The sequence below is a fragment of the Antennarius striatus genome, chromosome 1 (genome assembly GCF_040054535.1).
Source record: "Antennarius striatus isolate MH-2024 chromosome 1, ASM4005453v1, whole genome shotgun sequence".
Lineage (NCBI taxonomy): Eukaryota > Metazoa > Chordata > Actinopteri > Lophiiformes > Antennariidae > Antennarius > Antennarius striatus.
In genome coordinates, this window is record NC_090776.1 from 23,056,807 (window position 1) to 23,073,203 (window position 16,397).

Consider the following 16,397-nt stretch of genomic DNA (forward strand, 5'->3'; position numbering starts at 1 on the left):
TTGTTTGTGTAAAAGTTCAGAATCACAAGGAATGATTGATCTCATTTCCAGTCTCACAGCGCGCTAGGTTTTTTTTTTTTTTTGCTTTCTCACTTCTCTGCACTGTTTGGGCAAACGTTTTTCGAGGGAGTACTTCCTACAGCTCAAATCATGTAATTGGACCTCAAGTGTCCAATGACAAATGAGATGGTACCATATTTGGAATTCCAGGAAACTTTTGGTATTTATTGTTGTACGGACTGGAGTTGGGTAGTTTGTGACTTCAAAGTTTTAATTTACTTTGGATCAACCATTGTGGTTCCGAAGAAAAGTGTTCTGAGAAGCGATAAACAACAATGTGATTTCCTAGTAAACAGAAGCACCATCACATCTACTGTGGCACCTGACAGTCAGAGAAATAGGAACACAAATAACTGTTTCATTTCAAGGCATTTCTTAGTCCCCATTTTCATTCATATTTACTAAAGGTAGACTTTCCCTAATTCATTCAAAAATTTATTAGGTGACCTGAAGAACCATGTTCTATTGATCTTGTTTATATATCATATATATAAACAATTACATACACAATAGAACAAAAACAGCCCCACATAGACTTAAGAAAAGGAGTATTGTGTAAATATTCTACTTTATATTTTTGTCTTGCAGAAATTGGCTGCCGGCGTGAACCAGTTTGCTTACACCTGCATTCAGGACCATCCTGTTTGGACCAACCAGCAGTTCTGGGAAGCCACTTTCTACAGCGAGGTCCAGGGTCAGATCCGAGCCCTTTATCTTAACTCCCCAGGGGACAAAGGCATCATTTCTAGGATAAGAGTAAGATAAAAACTGATTAAATGTGTGAGGATTTTGATTAAATCTATTTAACCCCGATATTTGAAACAGCAATTGAAGAATTGAAGAACAGAAAAGCAGTTTTAAAAATTGCTCTTCAAGGACACGTGCTTTTTAATTGCTTCCATTTTTTGTCTCAGATGTTAGGAACCAAATACCTTTGGGCTGAATTCCAGCCTTCTGACAACCAGCTACAGATAAATAGCAGAATATGGATGGATTTACACTGGACTTGTTAAACATGGATGGATGGATGGATAGATGGATGGATGGATGAATGGATGCATACATACATACAGACAGAGCTTTGTTGTTGTTTCGTCTGAATAGATTTTTATGATTCCAGTGTGTGTTTTAATCCAAAGGATGTTTATTCCAGTATCATTGAGTTGTTTTCCACTATACATGTCAAATCATGTGGTTGGCAGTGGGACTAAACACTATTGTGATTTAAGGGGTCAAACAGCTCCAACTGTTCGCTTGTGACTCCCTCAGGATCCCGGCCTGGTGCCTCCAGCTGGCAGGAATGAGGATCAGACGGCCATGGACCTGGCAGCAGAGCAGCTGCGTTCATGGCCCAGCCTGAGTAAGGAGAAGCAGCAGGAGCTGGTGAAGAATGAGGAGAGCACTGTGTTCAGTCAGGCCATCCATTACGCCAGCCTCATGGTTTACCTGCTGGTTCCGCTGGACACCAGTAAGATCAAGCTCCTCCGCAACACCCCTGTCACCGACTGGGAGAGTGGAAGCAACAGCATTGTCACAAACAGGTCAGGAGAGGAAGATGGATTTAACTGTTAATAACACAGGGAATTTTACTGTACGCTCAGATCGAAACAGAAATTTCTGATTTGTTAAATTTTGGCTTCTGTAGTGTTCATAAAGCAAACCAATCACAGTTGTCAAACCTCAAGCTAAGGATTTATGATGAGGGAGTCCGGGTACCTTTCTCAAGAAGGTGATAAGTATGTGGGTGGATGAGGCGTAAATCACTTCCGACACGAGACCTTCCTGTTTAGAAAAATGGAACGCTACCACTCCTGCTGCAGCTTCAGGGCTTCTATTGACTCTGCACACAAAAAAAAAAAAAAAAAAAACAGAATGAGCCTCTATTTTTTTCTATTGGAAGTTTAATACCTTTGAGGGGTCTCCGGTGGAACTACTCTTTACTCAACCGCACCAAGTGAAATAGCAATGGACTAAAGTTCCTGTACTCAAGAATAAGTAGAGAGAAATAAACCTGTAAAGTTTTCCAGTTTATGTCGTCTCAGGCAAACTGAGTCACAAGGGTAATATTTAAATTTTTGTTATCAACAATGATTGGGGTTTTTTAAACTAGTACAAACAGCACATTCAATTCCCAAATGTTTGCAAGAACACGTTGTTTGTTGCTATTTTGTTGTCTAGTTTTTTGGGGGTTTTTTCTAATGAGAAGGCAGAAATGCTGCAGCCAAGAATTTGGTTTGTTTGGAAATTTTCTCTTTTTTCTTTTTTTCATTTTTTTGCCCCAGACTTGTTTGTATCTTGCAGAATACATTTGGATCTCATCACTCTCTCTTTCGTGAACCTAGACACAAGGTTGCATCACCGTCTCATGTGAAGCATTCACCTTGGCTAAAAAAGTCTGAGCGATTAATGCAAGCATCAGCAAGGCTTAGCCTTGTCCTCGCGTTCCCTCGCCTTTATCACCAGGCATTCTCAAAAAGACTTCTCTCGATTCACAGCAGGGTCTCCATCGGGACACAGTGATGTTCTCTTCTTCATTGTTTCCTCATGTTTGTCTCGCAGCATTGCCGGCAGCGTTGCAGAGAGCTTTGACACAGAGAGTGGTTTTGAGGACTCTGAGAACAGCGACGTGGCAAACTCTGTGGTCAGGTTCGTCGCCCGTTTCATCGACAAGGTGTGCACAGAGAGCGGAGTAACCCAGGAGCACATCAAGAGCCTGCACAGCATGATCCCAGGTAGACGGCTGATGGTGTTTGTTCACACTCTGCCGTTGTCCCGATTTCTTCGTGTGTTTTTAGGCCAATAACCACAAATGCCTCTGTGCTGATTTATTTGTGACATGTTAAATGACCTTAAAATCTGTAAACACACTGTGTGGTTGTGAGGATATGTGAGCATACATGTGGTAACTGACCCCAACTTGTGACCCGTAGGCGTCGTAGCTATGCAGATGGAGGCTCTAGAGGCTGTTCACAGGGAGAGCAGAAGGTTACCTCCCATTCAGAAGGTGAGTGTGGCCTTACACGTGTCCATGTGGACATCAGCGCTGTGTACAGTCAAGTAGTAAACACATGGTTCTGTACTGCAACATAAATTAGATACAGTTTTGCTTTAAGATGTCTTAATCACCTCAACTAAATGTTTAATTTCTACTAACACTTAATGATAAAAATAAATTACAGATTGTATTAAAATAAGAAGTTTGTGTTACAATTCCAGCTTTAAAGTGACATCAGGAATCAAGTGACACCTGAGAAAAATACCACAACATACTTATTTGTAGTCTAATCCACTCCATCTGAAGCGCTACATCTCAGATACCCTCACTCTTCATTGTAAAGTAATCCCTCGTTACTTGCGGTTAATGTGTTCCAGGACCACCCCCAAAAAACGAAATTCTGCAATATAAGGGCAAACTATTTATCTAAACATTCATGAAGCCTCTTCATACTGATATTAAACCATCTTATATCTGTATTATCTTTTCTCACATTCTTATCGACTGTTTCAAGCATTTTTGTGTTTCACAGAAGTCCGCTGCGTTCCGTGAGTCTCGGAACGCAGCGGACTTCTGGATGCTGTCATCCAATAGCATGCATGTACGGTATCACGTTACTACCTACTAAAAATCTGCAATGTAGTGAAGCCATGCATCTTGAAGCGCCACCAAGCGAGGAATTACTGTATTCAATTGTTTGGATTCGTCTGGTTTAGGGGATCTCATCTCATATCTGATCATCACCATCATCATCATCATCAGGTTTTTCCAAATTCACCATTCGGTCTTTCTTTCCTCTTACACTGATTGTTCTACATGCACTCACATACTCACAGACAAACATCATTCCAGCGCTGCCCGGGGACCAACCTGGAGAGCGTGGTGAGCACTCAGGTCTGCCTGCCGCACTTTGTGTCTAACTTTTGAGTCATTAGTGAAGCTTCCAACCTGGACTGCTCGCTTCTAGTGGAGTGCCAAAAATGACTAAAAAGTGATCGTCTCTGGATTCGTGTCTGAGTAGTTGGAGTGATGGCAGCAATAATAATAATAAGGATGAAAATGATGAGAGCAGCTCAAATGAAAAGCCATGGTCAGAGCAGTCATGAATCCCCGAGGTCTTCCTGTCAATGCAATAATGGATTCAAGAACTTCTTGTTTTCTCCTGACCAGATTTCACCTCCAGGTTGGCGATTGACTTAATGGTAAATGCTGTGAATGATCTAATACCCCCACCCATCATATTTGTGCCAGTGGAACAACTTAGTGTTTCTCTGCTGGCTTTGGAAACCAGAAGGAGCGGAATTAACACGGGGCATAAACTCTACGGATGACAGTTGTATTGAGTTTAGTGGAAAACTTTGGTTTTGTGGTGGTTTGGGGGTCATGCTTCACAATCATTTTATCTCTAGGAACACACAGTTATAACGATAAAATATTTAAACTGAGTCGCGATAATTACGTATTTTGGAAAACCTTCAATGTATTTATGCGTCTGCTCTTATTGTGTTTCTTTCACGTTTCAGTTTTAGGAACAATGATACACCTGAACAGCTACCTGGAAAAAAACTGATAGAAACTGAGTTACAGTATTAATCTGTATTCTGTGGATAACGTTGCCTTGTGTTGGCAGGTGTTTAATGATGCATCAGTCCAGTAAATTACAATTTTTAAAAAAGTTTTTACAGATCATGATGGTTTTTTTTATAGAATTTAAGTTTATCTTTACAGATTTTGTTTTTTTAGCAAGCTACTTTTTATAACCTAACCAAACGCTGTATGCGTCTCGAGAGATGTGTGTTTTTTAAAGACGTGCTGACATGCATGAGAAGCTAAATTACGTGCCATAGAGTTCATGTGGTGCTGTGATTTGACTTGATGATGCATTGATTTTACGTTGTCTTGAAAACAACATCAGATTCACTAACACTAACCCTTTTAGTCTGTAGTTTAAATCCGTCCTGACACTCCGTCAAACGTGTGTGTGTAGGTTCGGTGTGTGCGTCAGCCCCTGATGAAGTGTGTTTTTGTTTTCCTCTCCATCAGCCTAAGATTCTGCGCCCAGCCCTGCTTCCTGGAGAGGAGATGGTTTCTGAAGGGTTGCGGGTGGTTCTGGACCCTGATGGCAGGGAGGAGGCCACTGGGGGCCTCCTGGGGGGCCCACACATCCTACCAGCAGAGGGCGCCCTCTTTCTCACCACTTACCGTATCATTTTCAAAGGAATCCCCCATGATCCACTGGGTAAACCCTGAAACACTGTGTGTGTGTGTGTGTGTGTGTGTGTGTGTGTGTGTGTGTGTGTGTGTGTGTGTGTGTGTGTGTGTGTGTGTGTGTGTGTGTGTGTGTGTGTGTGTGTGTGTGTGTGTGTGTGTGTGTGTGTTTACACAGGTAACAGAAGCACATTTTATTCATTGCATCATTAGACAAATAGAATTTTTTTTGTCGACATGAACAAGTTAATGCGTTCTAGAACCACCTGTGAATAACAAAATTCCACGATATAGCAACACATAATTTATTTGATTATTTACGGTAATTTAAACATCTATAATTTTAAACCACCTTATATCTATATTACTTTTTCCCACACTCTTATCGACTGTTTAAATCACTAGTGTATTGAAGAAATGTGTTTTTTTTAATACACAGAAGGGCGCTGAGTTCCATGCGTCTTGGAACACAGTGTACACACGGATACTGTCAGCCAACAGCATGGGCAAACGCTATCATGTGACAACCTACTAAAAATCCGCAATGTAGTGAAGCCATGAATCTTAAAGCGTGAATACGCGAGGGATGACTGCACTTAAGTTATTAACAGCTGGTCCAGATGTTTGACTGATCTGCTCAGTTGTATGATGCTGATGCTTGATCTCCTGTGCGTCCAGTGGGGGAGCAGGCAGTGATCAGAGCCTTCCCAGTGTCCACCCTGACCAAAGAGAAGAAGATCAGCATCCAGAACCAGCTGCAGCAGAACATGCAGGAAGGCCTGCAGCTCCGCTCTGCGTCTTGTCAGGTAAACACTGAGACCAGACCAGGTCCGTTCACAATTCTCCAAATATGTTCAGTGGATGGGCCGACTCAGCTCAGTGTGTTTTAGTTAATGTGAAGTCTCTCTCGTTTTCAATCAGATGAAAATAATGTGTGTGCATTTTTTTATTTAATTGTAATATTAAGATTTTTTTTCTCCAGTTTACTGGGGTTTCAGAGGATTTAAAAACTGCAAAACTAACATATAGGCGATAACACTTAAAATGCACAGTAAGGAGCCGTCAGTTTGGCCCAGCTTTTTGGAAAAATACAGTCTTTACTCACAGATATTATGTTGCTGGAGCAAAGACCATTTGAGTAACTCCAGAGTATTGTTATGTTTCCTCACTGGAATATGTCTGTTGGAGTTGTTGGCTGTTTTATCCGTCATCAACATATGGAAGTCACAAATCTGCAGGAGTTTGCAAATGTTTGGGTTAAAACAGATGTATCTTACAACATAAACATCCCATTGGCCTGCACTTGACATTTAAAGATTACTTGAGTATATTGTGGCTGGAATAGAGCCCAGTGTAAATATCTGATGTTTCTTAACATTTGTTGAGAAATGATCGGCTCCCCTCACATGTCTTATAGTTGATAAAGGTGGCTTTTGATGAGGAGGTGAGCTCGGAGATGGTGGAGCTCTTCAGAAAACACCTACAGAGGATCCGCTACCCACAATCCGTCTTCAGCGCCTTTGCTTTTGCAGCAGGACAAACGGCACCTCAGCTCATCCTCCCAAAGCAAAAAGAAAGGAACACCGGATTCAGGTTTGCATTACAGCAGGCTAATGAGAAATGAGTCAGCGGGTTACTGCTACCTGTTTCTGATGTCAAATATTCCCTTCAATTTTATGCTGGAACTGTACTTAGTAACTTTTGTCATTTTCTGCATTGTACATCTCGCAGAACGCTGTCCAAAACTATTGTCAAGGGAGCAAAGATGGCTGGAAAGATCACCATGGGCCGTGGTAGCCAGAGCTCACTGAAGAAGAATGACAGAGGCAGCAGGATGACCTGGCACGAAGATGATGATATCTCGAGTGAGAGACCTGACACCTGATACTGTGGACAGAGAACTGAAGCCTGTTCAGTTAAAAACGACTCAATTCAACTTATCGTGTGCATTTCAGTATCGGATGATGGCGAGCCACCCCCCACCAGCACACTGCGGGCCTCAGAAAAGTCCACCATGGAGCAGCTGGTGGAGCAGTCCTGTTTCCGTGACTACCAGCGTCTGGGACTGGGCACCATCACTGCCAGTTCATCTCGATCCAAGTCAGGCGAGCAGTTCAGGATCACAGCTGTGAACAGACTCTACTCCCTCTGCCGCAGGTGCACACCTCAGGGTTCTCTCACTGGATCCCGTCTACCTGCAGTCTTTTTTTAAGCCTGTTGATCCTCACTGATTCAACTTAATTCAGTGCTGAGGATTTTAAGAATTTCTAAGTCTGCCATAATGTCTGTAGATGCCAATGCTCAGCAGAAGTTTGGTTTACAGTATTTTCCGCACTATGAGGCGCACCTAAAAGCCTTTAATTTTCTCAAAAACCGACAGTGCGCCTTATAATCTAGTGTGCCTTATGTATGAAAAAGGTTTTAAAATAGGCCATTCATTGAAGGTGCTTCTTATAGTCCAGTGCGCCTTGTAGTGCAGAAAATACTGTACTGTTTCAGACAACTGGACTGGCAGAAATCCTTTTATAAAAAAAAAATGCAGTCATAATCTTTTCCTAATCACATAATTCACTAACATTGGCACGGCTGTATCACTTGCTTTCTGGTGAGAGCGTCATTAATTGCTTCATCCATTCTGTCTCCATCAGCTACCCAGGGCTGCTGGTGGTTCCTCAGGCAGTTCAGGACAGCAGTTTACACAAAGTGGCCCGCTGCTACAGGCACAACCGACTACCCGTTGTGTGTTGGAAACATCCTCGCACGAAAGCTGTACTGCTCCGCTCAGGAGGCTTCCACGGCAAGAGTGTGGTGGGACTGTTTAAGTCCCAGAACCCTTCCTCGACAGGTGTGCAAATCACATCAATGTGTAACTTTCATTTTATGTGCAGGACTGTGATATTTTCTCATAAGAAGCATAACTTGAGGAAGAGTGCAGAAATCTACTCAACAATTTGATGTTTCGATAATGAAACTCATTTATGGACTGTAATTCGAAAGGCTTTGGACTGATAGTCATGTTGTGTCAGAAATAACTGCTGCGTTTTTGTCTTTAGCTCCTGCCTCGTCCTCAGAGTCGTCCAGCAGTCTAGAACAAGAGAAGTACCTGCAAGCCATCCTCAACTCCATCCCCATCTACTTCAAGATGAATGGAAACAGCACCTTGTCCAACCGATCCATTATAGGCCTCTCACCAGGTAAACTGCAGCTTTGGTAAAAATGGAACCATTATTGTCTACTTTACATAAAAATAAAACTTTTGTGCTTTTACAAAAATCAATTTTACATCCAAAACCAGAGATGCATAAATGATGATGTCTGTTTTCCTTTTATATTTCAGTTGTCTTTCACAGTGCTCTCAGGAAATAAAAATCTAATTTTTATGGTGATTATTTATTTTCATGTCCACAACTGTTGAATGCAGTGCCTTCATGATGCAAACACAGCATTACCATAACCATAAGCTGTACGATGTGTCTGTGAGCTTGACTTGACCTGACCAGAATTTGTTGTTATAGTCTTTGCTCCATCGTGGGAAAGGCTTTGCAAAGGACAAGAGGCCACATAGAGTTCACTTCTTCTGATAAAGGCAAATACTGCAGCTTTTGTGTTCTGGACAATTATTTTTGGCCCCTCCAGTTCTTGTTTTTTTCCAGTCATCGCACTATAATTCCTCTTCCCGTATGTGTTTGCCTTGATCAGCAGTTCTTTTTTCTTTGTATGTGGGTGTGAGACGGACAGAAAAAGAAAGTAACAGAGAGGCTTAGTTGGTTGAATACTGTATTTAGGAAGTGTGTACAATAAAAGGTTATGTAAGTATCACAAAACAACCTGGGGTCGCTGACCAGCTCATTCATCTCCTCAGACTTCACCCTGTCTGTATCCTGGACATACATTTGTTCTTAACTCAAGCTGAGTCCAGGATGAATTCACATACAAACTCATAGCGTATGTTGCTTTTTAAGTACTCTACCAGCTCCAAATTAATTATATTAAGTCAATTCTGCAGTATTGTCATGAGTTTTAAAGGCTTGGCTAACTTTACACTTTATGTTTCTTGTGGATGTATGGGGTGCGCTGTTGTTGTCTTGTTTGTAATTTGGTGTGAACATTGCGTGAAAAATATCCTCACTGATCTTGTTGCAATGTCTTTTTTTCGTTCAGGCAGCGACAGGAGGACGTCCAGGATACCAAAGATGACTCCGGTCCATTTAGACATCCCATTCTCAAACAGCTTTACCCGAGGAGGTCAGTGTTGGTATCATCGTGTGTCTGCCTGCTTGGAAAAAACCAGAGCTGTAATCATTCAAAATCAGACGTATCACCACAGCTCAAATACAAATACAAGTCAGACAACAGTAATGTATGTACACAGTGGTATGTACAGGGTCATCCTCACATGTTTGTCGATGAGTGTAGTAAAAGTTGAAGTTTGAAGGTGTCCTTGTGCACAGGGCAAACTTAAACTTGCTTTAGTGAAGGATTTATTTCTCTAACAGAAACTTACAGCCAGTTTTGTGACCTGTGGTTTTCGTACATTGAGTTTACTATAAATGTGATATCACAGATATGAACTTCATGTGCTCTTAAGTTGAGACATGCTTGTGGCTGAGTAAACTGGAACGTGAATTGAGCAGAACTAAGTGGTTTGTGCTTGGTCAGACTTTGTGTTTGGTGTTGGAGTATGTCTGAGGTCTTAGTCACTGTTTCAAATAGAGGTCAAAGGTGAGACCATTTCTGAAACTGACTGCATCTCAAAAGAATGCTTATTTGGGATGTTTGGAGAGTTTATCCTCCATTTTCTAATCGATAAGAGTGGAGGTAGGAGCACACAGGTAGGCTACATCTTGTGTAGACGGTGGAATCTGAAGGAGATCAGTGACTGCAAAGTAGTGGTAGGCGAGAGTGTATCCAAACAGCATAGGATGGTGGTGTGTAGGATGACTCTGGTGGTGAGGAAGATGAGGAGGGCAAAGGCAGAGCAGAAGACGAAATGGTGGAAGCTGAAAAAGGAAGAGTGTTGCAGGCCTTTCAGGAGGGAGTTAAGACAGGCTCTGGGTGGTCAGGAGGTGCTTCCAGATGACTGGACAACTACAGCTAATGTGATCAGGGAGACAGGTAGGAGAGTACTTGGTGTGTCATCTGGAAGGAAAGTAGATAAGGAGACCTGGTGGTGGAATGAGGAGGTACAGGAGTGTATACAGAGAAAGAGGTTAGCTAAGAGGAAGTGGGACACTGAGAGGACAGAGGGGAGTAGACAGGAGTACAGGGAGATGCAGCGTAAGGTGAAGGTAGAGGTAGCAATGGCCAAACAAGGGGCTTATGATGACTTGTATGCTAGGTTGGACAGTAAGGAGGGAGAGACTGATCTATACCGGTTGGTAAGACAGAGAGACAGAGATGGGAAGGACGTGCAGCAGGTTAGGGTGATTAAGGATAGGGATGGAAGTCTATTGACAGATGCCAGTAGTGTGATGGGAAGATGGAAAGAGTACTTTGAAGAGTTGATGAATGTGGAAAATGAGAGAGAACAAAGACTAGAAGAGGTGACTGTTGTGGACCAGGAAGTAGCAAAGATTAGTCAGGATGAAGTGAGGAGGGCATTGAAGAAGATGAAGAGTAGAAAGGCAGTCGGTCCTGATGATATACCTGTAGAGGTTTGGAAGTGTCTAGGAGAGGTGGCAGTAGAGTTTCTGACTGGGTTGTTCAACAGGATCTTAGATAGTGAGAAGATGCCTGAGGAATGGAGGAGAAGTGTGCTGGTGCCCATTTTTAAGAACAAGGGAGATGTGCAGAGTTGTGGCAACTACAGAGGAATAAAGCTGATGAGCCATACAATGAAGTAATGGGAGAGAGTAGTGGAAGCTAGAATAAGGTCAGAAATGAGCATCTGTGAGCAGCAGTATGGTTTCATGCCAAAAAAGAGTACTACAGATGCAGTATTTGCTTTGAGGATGCTGATAGAGAAGTACAGAGAAGGCCAAACGGAGCTGCATTGTGTTCTTGTAGATCTGGAGAAAGCTTATGACAGGGTGCCTGGAGAGGAACTGTGGTATTGTATGAGGAAGTCTGGAGTGGCACAGAAGTATGTTAGAGCGGTGCAGGACATGTATGAGGACTGTAAGACAGTGGTGAGGTGTGCTGTAGAGCTCTGAGCCCCTTCTTGTTCGCTATGGTGATGGACAGGCTGACAGACGAGGTTAGACAGGAATTTCCATGGACTATGATGTTTGCAGATGACATTGTGATCTGTAGTGAGAGCAGGGAGCAGGTGGAGGAGAAGCTAGGAGAAGCTAATGTGTGAGCTAGAGGTTTGTCCTGGAAAGGAGAGGAATGAAGGTTAGTCGCAGTAAGACAGAATACATGTGTGTGAATGAGGGGGACCCAAGTGGAAGAGTGAGGTTACAGGGAGAAGAGATCAAGAAGGTGGAGGATTTTAAGTACTTAGGGTCAACAGTCCAGAGCAATGGAGAGTGTGGAAAAGAGGTGAAGAAGGGAGTACAGGCAGGATGGAACGGGTGGAGGAAAGTGTCAGGTGTGATGTGTGATAGAAGAGTTTCAGCTAAAATGAAAGGAAAGGTGTACAAAACTGGTGAGACCAGCGATGTTGTTTGGTCTAGAGACAGTGTCACTGAGGAAAAGACAGGAGACAGAGCTGGAGGTAGCAGAGATGAAGATGCTGAGGTTCTCTCTGGGAGTGACCAGGAAGGATAGGATCAGGAATGAGTCCATCAGAGGGACAGCAGATGTTAGAGGTTTTGGAGATAAAGTCAGAGAGGCCAGACTGAGATGGTTTGGACATGTCCAGAGGAGAGATAGTGAATAGTTTTGAACTGCCAGGCAGGAGGCCTAGAGGAAGACCAAAGAGGAGGTTTATGGATGTAGTGAAAGAGGACATGAAGGTAGTTGGTGTGAGAGAAGAGGATGCAGAAGACAGGGTTAGATGGAGGCAACCGATTTGCTGTGGCGACCCCTGAAGGGAAAAGTCGAAAGGAAAATAAGAAGAAGATTCTCCATTTGTTATCCACACAACTGCAATTCAGCCAAATAACAAACGATGGTTTGGAGTGCTGGAATATCAGATTCATTCTTCACCTTCTTGGAATCAGTTGTACTCTAAACCAGATGACCTCAGAAACAGTTGCAAATGAAGAGCTGAGATTAATCAGAGATTGCTCTGGTCAGAAAATACATGCTGTGGTCTGGATCTTAATTTTAAAACATTTTTCTTATTTCTTAGCTAAACTCCATCAAAGACATACAGAATTGTGGAACTTCTAGTCGTGTTTGTTTGTTTTTAGTTCGGAGGTTTTCAATAGAGAAGTTGTGAAGCGATAAGTTGTCAGCAGAAAGACAACATTCTGATTTTGACTGATGCAATAAAAGAAGGATTTATTGCCAGGTTTTCCACATCCGTGCACATCAGATGTAATACAGTCAACCTCTACTGTGTCAGCCATGTCTCTACCTCAGGCAGACATCAGCTGTGCCTCCTGTGTACTCGACCTGTGTACCTGTTTAACGCAGACATGAATGCATCACATCTATACCTAAAAAAATGACATAACTGATTTTGTATATGTGACTCTTCACTCCATCAATCCCAACAGTGGACAAACACGAGCGTGCATGCCATGACATTCATTGTTAATGTAAAATGAAGTCATTTTAATTCTTTCACTTAAGTTGACCAGTTGCATGAATATTCCTGTGGTCTGAGAAGACTAGTTATGTAGGTGGTGATGTCCTTATCATGATGACATGATTTATTTTCCCATGCTTTATCTTCCCTCATTCTCTCCCTCCTCCTCCTCCTCCTCCTCCTCCTCCCATACAAAACCAGTGCTTGAGTACAGAGATAAACTATTCACTCACTCAAACCAAAAACCTGCCAGTAAGGAGAGAATCCACCAACAAGGTAAAGTCAAACTGTCTCTCTCCCCTGACAGTACATTGAAAGCACGCCATGCTTTTCCACTCTAACCTGTTCACACTAACCAGATCGCATACTCCTCTGCACCGGCTACAAACCCCTTCAAGAAATCTTTCAGGCATTGTACTAATCATCACTGACGGTGTTTGCTTCTCTCTGTGACCTGTGGTTTTTCACAAATCAAAGTGGCGGCGCTAATGCGGCCTCTTCCGTCGTTAATGTGTGAGCTTGGCTGGTGCTGACTGCTCTCTGAAGAGCCAGATCCAGATAGGACAGGAAAGGAATCTGTTTGTCATGGCAGTGGAGCAGTGAATTTCACAAGATGTGGCTCCATTTCCTCTAGTCAAATGAATGCAGCTCTGTTATTCTGTAAATGTGACTCTAAGGATGCAGTTAATGTAGAAGTAATCTAATCAAAGAGATCAAAGTTTTTTTAAAAATGGTGTGGGTTTAAACACATCCAGCTGAATTGAATGTAAAATGGTTGAAGCATTTTATTTCATTTTAGTTTATGCCTTTTGTTGTACAGGCAGACCATGAATCACTATCCTTCCTGATAGTGATTCATGCAGCCTTACTGCTAGACTTGTTGATTTCCTGAGAAACTCCGACAACTTCTTCCTCTAATGTCTCAACACGACCAGTTTGCAGAGGCATCTGCTTCTTTAATGGACTGAAAAGATTGAAGGTCTTTCCGTTGTCCCTGTTGCACTGCTGTGCATGTAAACCTAGTCCACATGGATTGTGCTGTTCATCGTTCAGCTTTATTCTGTTTGACAATGTTTGTGTGTCTGTGTGTTTGCAGGCATGTGGGCTAGCCTGCGCTCCAGCAGCAGACTCAGCCATCATGCTCCGACAACAGACGTGGGTGCCAGACTAGCAGGGAAAAATCTGGCACCCCCTGCAGGTAGCAACAGTCTGCAGGCTCAGCTCCTGAAGCAACAAGCTGCCCTCTACATTTTTGGAGAAAAGTCACATTTAAGGGTGAGAAAGAAAAGACTGCAAATCAACTAAACGGTCTATCGGATTCATTTTAGCAACCTACACAGATATGATTGTCCTGTTTGTAACAAGTTTTTAAATGATGTAATATGTACAGACCCTTTCAAGACAATTAGAATACAGTGGAAAAGGTATTAATTTCCGTAATTCCATTCAAAAAGTTTAAATTTCATAGATTATAGATTCAGGGCCCAAAATTTAAGAAGTTTCAAGTATTTATTTGTTTCATTTTATATAATGTGGGCTTCCAGCTCATAAAACCCATAAAAACTGTTGGCCAGTGGTCCAAGGTCCTCTGTTATCCAAGGTAAAGTTTGCCTTTCATTCGGGAATCAAGGTCCAAAGGTTTGGAAGAACAGAACCCAAGCTGCTTGAGGTCAAGGGTGAAATATCCACCGTCATGATTCTTTCTGCTGAGGATCTGTATGAGATGCAGATTTCATGTTCCAGCAGGACCTGGGCCCTGCTCATACTGCCAAAAGCACCAAATCTGGTTTGATGCCCATGGCATCACAGCGTTTGACCGTCCAGCAAAGTCTTCAGACCTAAACTCCATTCAGTGTCTGTGGAGTTTTATCAAGAGGAAACTGAGCGGCACCAGACCCGAAAACATGGAAGAGCAACTTGAAATCCTTTAAATTGTCTAATTTACCAGTTTTGTTTGTGTTGTATGAAAGTAGCAGGTAATTTGTTGCCAATTAACTTTTAGTAATCTTACTTAAATCAGTAACAAAAACACACAAACCATAAGTTTCTCCTTTGACACAACTGTAGAACAAAACGTTGAACACAATCGGGAATTACTTTCTTCTCATCAGCATTAATTCCAGTGGTAATCCTCCTCCTTCTGAACTGGCACAACTTCCAAGTGATGTCACGGTGTTGGATGGTGGCCCACTCTTTAGTCTGAATTGCCCTCAGTTGCTGCTGAGTCTGTGGAGGATTTTCACACCATCACACTCTATTACTCACCCAACCACACAGTTTTTAATGGGTTCAGGTCATGGCTCATAGATTCCTCCTGCTGCCACTGAAGCATCGTGTTTTCTTCATTTATACCTTTTTGTAGGGGTGGGTTAATTAAATCAAGGATAAGTCATTTGGGGTGAGTTAGGTAAAGGCGTTGCAGTCATTTGTTTTTGCAGTCAGTTTTTTCTTTTTAGGCTTGAGACTTTTTAAGAAAATGTCGGCAAACCACTTTTATTAAGCATAATTAGTAGATTTACAAGTAATTTTGAAATCGAGAAAAAGTTTATTAAATCTGGCCAAACTTAAGAGGATTTTTAAATCCCTTATGTGAACATTGAAAGGCTAATGTGATGTGGATTTGTTAAACAATTTAATATGTATAAAGCTTTGATTCTATTTCTAAGCACTGCTCACAGCCGAAACAGGATCACTGTTTACTGGCAGCTCTCTCTCGCTCATGTTATCAATTGTGGAATAATTTTGTAATGATTCAATATTCAGATGATTTAAATTAAAATACAACATTTTTATAAATACAACAAAGAAGAAATATAAATCAAAATTCTTAAATTAGATTATTTTCTAAAAAAAAACATGTATCCACCTCATTGTCTTATAAAAAATTTTTAATCGTCATACATTATGCCTTGAATTCAATGGGCAGAGATGTTTCTGTCCTGAGGTAGAACAGTAGTCTGTGAGGTAACAGTGGTGGTTTTGGCCATTTATGGATGCAGATTTGAACTCATCCAACTGCTGCATTGTTCACCTGATTTGGTGGCCAGAGTCTAGAAGAAGTAGGAGTTCACTATGAAGACATTGCAGCTGTTCTGAGCCTATCCTGGATGTCTAAAATGCCAACTTCTTGAAGGGATCTGTACAGGATGTAAATAAATGTATCTGGAAGGCATTGCAAAATTGACTTCCCCTATTTTAGGACAAAAACTTACTGCAGGGACACAACAATAATTACACAATAGCTTACTTCTTAAGTCCACCATATTATCATAATGAAATAGTATACATCAAAGTATCTGTGTTGGCAGGGCCTCAGGGTGGACTCGTCTTTCAACTGTGAATTGGTGCCGGTGGACTTTGCGGACACGCGGCAGGTGAAAGCCTCTTTTAAAAAGCTGCTGAGAGCCTGCGCTCCCAGCGCCACCTCCTCTGACTCCGAGGACTCCTTCCTCAAAGCACTGGAGGAGTCTGAATGGATTCTACAGGTGAGCAAAC

At 42.1% G+C, this 16,397-nt stretch overlaps 1 protein-coding gene across 3 annotated transcripts in view; it reads left to right on the forward strand.

Moving 5' to 3' along the window:
- sbf2 (SET binding factor 2) overlaps nt 1–16,397 on the forward strand; it is a 91,324-nt gene that overhangs the window by 67,483 nt on the left and 7,444 nt on the right. For 2 of the 3 annotated variants that reach the window (XM_068341380.1, XM_068341536.1), the window contains 15 exons: nt 649–816; nt 1,330–1,601; nt 2,620–2,792; nt 2,991–3,064; nt 5,099–5,294; nt 5,942–6,069; nt 6,681–6,856; nt 6,995–7,128; nt 7,219–7,420; nt 7,912–8,108; nt 8,317–8,457; nt 9,425–9,508; nt 13,104–13,178; nt 13,999–14,177; nt 16,211–16,387. In XM_068341380.1, the coding sequence (XP_068197481.1) occupies nt 649–816; nt 1,330–1,601; nt 2,620–2,792; nt 2,991–3,064; nt 5,099–5,294; nt 5,942–6,069; nt 6,681–6,856; nt 6,995–7,128; nt 7,219–7,420; nt 7,912–8,108; nt 8,317–8,457; nt 9,425–9,508; nt 13,104–13,178; nt 13,999–14,177; nt 16,211–16,387 (2,376 nt within the window). The remainder of the gene's footprint in view (nt 1–648; nt 817–1,329; nt 1,602–2,619; nt 2,793–2,990; nt 3,065–5,098; nt 5,295–5,941; nt 6,070–6,680; nt 6,857–6,994; nt 7,129–7,218; nt 7,421–7,911; nt 8,109–8,316; nt 8,458–9,424; nt 9,509–13,103; nt 13,179–13,998; nt 14,178–16,210; nt 16,388–16,397) is intronic. The other variant, XM_068341459.1, reaches the window with a different exon arrangement.